General features: G+C 45.7%; 1 protein-coding gene across 1 annotated transcript in view; it reads left to right on the top strand.

Moving 5' to 3' along the window:
• NLRP1 (NLR family pyrin domain containing 1) overlaps nt 1-2,842 on the top strand; it is a 57,664-nt gene that overhangs the window by 15,346 nt on the left and 39,476 nt on the right. Inside the window, exon 4 of the mRNA XM_019664807.1 lies at nt 1,993-2,163. Coding sequence (XP_019520352.1) covers nt 1,993-2,163 — 171 coding nt within the window. The remainder of the gene's footprint in view (nt 1-1,992; nt 2,164-2,842) is intronic.

The following is a 2,842-nucleotide window of genomic DNA, read 5'->3' as shown; positions in this document are numbered from 1 at the left end:
AGAGATGGAAATTAGTCTCAACCAGAATTTCATTACCCAGAGGTGACCATCATTAGGAATTGAGGTATATCTTCTAGCCTTTTTTCTATAAACATTTCTAGAGCGAAACTGAACTGTACTGTATATTTAATTTTACAGTCAGCTTTATGTCTTTAATTTCTATAAGACTCCCTTTGTGTGTTGAAGTAGCTGAAACAACATCATTTTGAATGAACTTACGATATTCCACAGGGAAGGTGCCACAACTGATTTGACCATTTCTCCAGTTTGAGGTACTTAGGTGATTTCTAGTTGTTCATGGTTATAAATGTGAACTGGTCCTTAAAGGACGTGGGTACAGTTATGCCAAATGGTAGTGGCCTTCAGAAGTGCCCTGAGCGGGCACATAGGCAGAGGCCAGGTGGGGAGCAAGACAAATCAGGAGGACTGGGGCACAGCAAGAGTGTTTGCAAGGGACAGTGGCAAATGGAGCCTGCAGAGTGTCCAATGGGAAAGTCAGAGGCTGAAGCTGCTGTGGGGAGCAAGATTTTAGAGGCGTTGAGTCAGGCAGGGAAGACAAAGAGAACAGCAAGGAGGCTACTGTAAACAAACAAAAGTCCAGGAAGAAATGATGAACATTAGTCAAAGGCTGTGGAAATACAGAGGAGGACCAATCCAAAATAGTAAAGATGGGTAGCACCAAGTATCTGGTTTATTGTTAAGCAATATGCATTTTGAATAGTAAATGGTTAATTTTTTTCTTTCAGTCCCTCTGATTAAAGATTAACAATGGCGATTACTCAGCAAAACAAAAGTTTAAAAATGTATTATGCAAATTTCCCAAAGCTAAATAAATATTTTTGAAAATCAAATAATTAAACTTTCAAATGATGAGTTTTTGGTGCCATTGCAGCATGTATATGTTGGAGCTGATAAAGCTTCAAGTTTAGAGTAACTCTGTAGTACCTTTACATCCTCACAAAACCCTGTGCACTAGGAATTCTTGTCCCCTTCTTGCATCTGAGGACACTGAGTGAGGCACAGAGAAACGGAATTCACGTGCAGGCAGCTGGCTCCACAGCCTCTACTCCTCACCTCTGCAGGTTCTGCGGACTTGGGAGGAAAGATGAATTGAATGGGGAACATGATGGGATGTATTAGGCCAAGATGCTACTTGGCGTAGGGGTGGAGCTACCTGGCAAAAAAGTAGAGATGCCAGTCTGGAACTTGAAAGAGATTTTGAGTCAGTGAGCCCAGCAGTAGATGAAATCACTAAAGTAGCCTGTGAAAATGGAGCATTTAAATTGGTAAAAATTATACAAGGCAGTGAACCCTAACACCCCAGACCAAGGCCATCCTCCCTTTTTCCCAAAGCTGAAATGGTCCCCCCTGGGATAATTCCCTTTGCCCTCTTCTGCCTGGGGGCCCTTTCTTGGGGTTTGGTTTCCGTTGAAAGTTAATAGGTCCTTAAAAAGTCAACCTGTATGCAGTATATGTCGTTATATACAACATTCCCATCACAACATCATCTTTAAACCACCTCTCCCAGAGTCTGCTCCCTCCTCCCATCTCCTCCTTTCCTTTCTGATCACTGGGACTCCAGAATATCTGTGCTAAAAGAAGAAAGCATGTCTGCTTTGAAAGGAGGAAGGCAACCTACATCCCTGAGCTCCTCCTCTGTGCCAGGCCGTATGCCAGTCACTGCAATTAAATGATGGAACATATCTGCCCCTGACTTCAAGGAACTCCCAGACTGAGGCAGAAATGGACCCACAAAATGAACACTTCAGTATAGTATAGCTGTACAATGAGGCGCCACACCAAGGAGGGCACCTAGCCCAGGGTGGCGGGAGCAGACGGGTAGTCAAAGAGGCTAGTGAGGCCTGGTGATAGCAATGCCCATTGCAGCCTGGCACTCAGAGGAGCAGAGCCCCACTGTGTCATGCCAGGCTGTGCACTTAAAGCCCTGCACACACAGGTCATACCTCTCCTGTCCCTCTCTCCCTCCCTCAGGTCCAGCTGGGTCCCATTCACAGATGCCTGGTGGAAGATTTTCTTCTCCATTCTCAAAGTCACTGGAAGCCTGAAGGAGTTGGACCTGAGTGGAAACTTCCTGAGCTGCTCTGCAGTACAGAGTCTTTGTGAGGCCCTGAAATGTCTTCACTGCCACCTGGAGACCCTGAGGTGAGTCTGGTCTGGGTTCTGTTCTAAAAAACAAGGATGGGCCGGCCGAGTGGCTCAGTTGGTTAAGAGCTCACTCAAGAGTGCGAGGTCTGAGCAACACAGTCGCCAGTTCGATTCCAGGCCCAAGCTGAGCTGCCGCTGAGCTGCCAACAGGTGGCAGAATGGCTCAGCTAAAAAAAATTTTTTTTTAAAGGATGGACAAGAGACGCAAGATAGAAGCTGTTTCTAGGGTGGGTGATTGGTCTTTATACTCAACAAATATTCATTGAGTACCTCTCTGGCCATGCACCATGCCAGGGGCCAGTGCTGCTATTTCGAGCTAACACAGACAGGATTCTTTTATCATAGAGCTTTCAAGAGAGTGACATTAACCACACAAATGTATAATTAGGGGCCCAGATAGGGGCCTCCAGTGGAAAATTTCCTTAGGAAAGTGAAGATTGAGGGACATCAGAATAATATTGAGGATTTGCCGAAGTGAAACAGGAGAGAAGAAAATCCCAGGCAGAGGGAACAGCATATACAAAGGTCCTATGGCAGGAGGAAGGATGAACAGTCTTGGAATTGAAAGCAGGCCAGTGAAACCAGAGGATGGAGACAAAAGGTGCAAAATGAAGCTACCGATATCAGCAGGAGCCAGACCATGCAAGGTCTCATGGGCCCTGTGAAAATGTCAGGG

The sequence above is a fragment of the Hipposideros armiger genome, unplaced genomic scaffold (genome assembly GCF_001890085.2).
Source record: "Hipposideros armiger isolate ML-2016 unplaced genomic scaffold, ASM189008v1 scaffold_431, whole genome shotgun sequence".
NCBI classification, from domain to species: domain Eukaryota; kingdom Metazoa; phylum Chordata; class Mammalia; order Chiroptera; family Hipposideridae; genus Hipposideros; species Hipposideros armiger.
The sequence above is the reverse complement of the archived record's forward strand: the minus strand, read 5'-3'. Positions and strand labels throughout refer to the sequence as shown.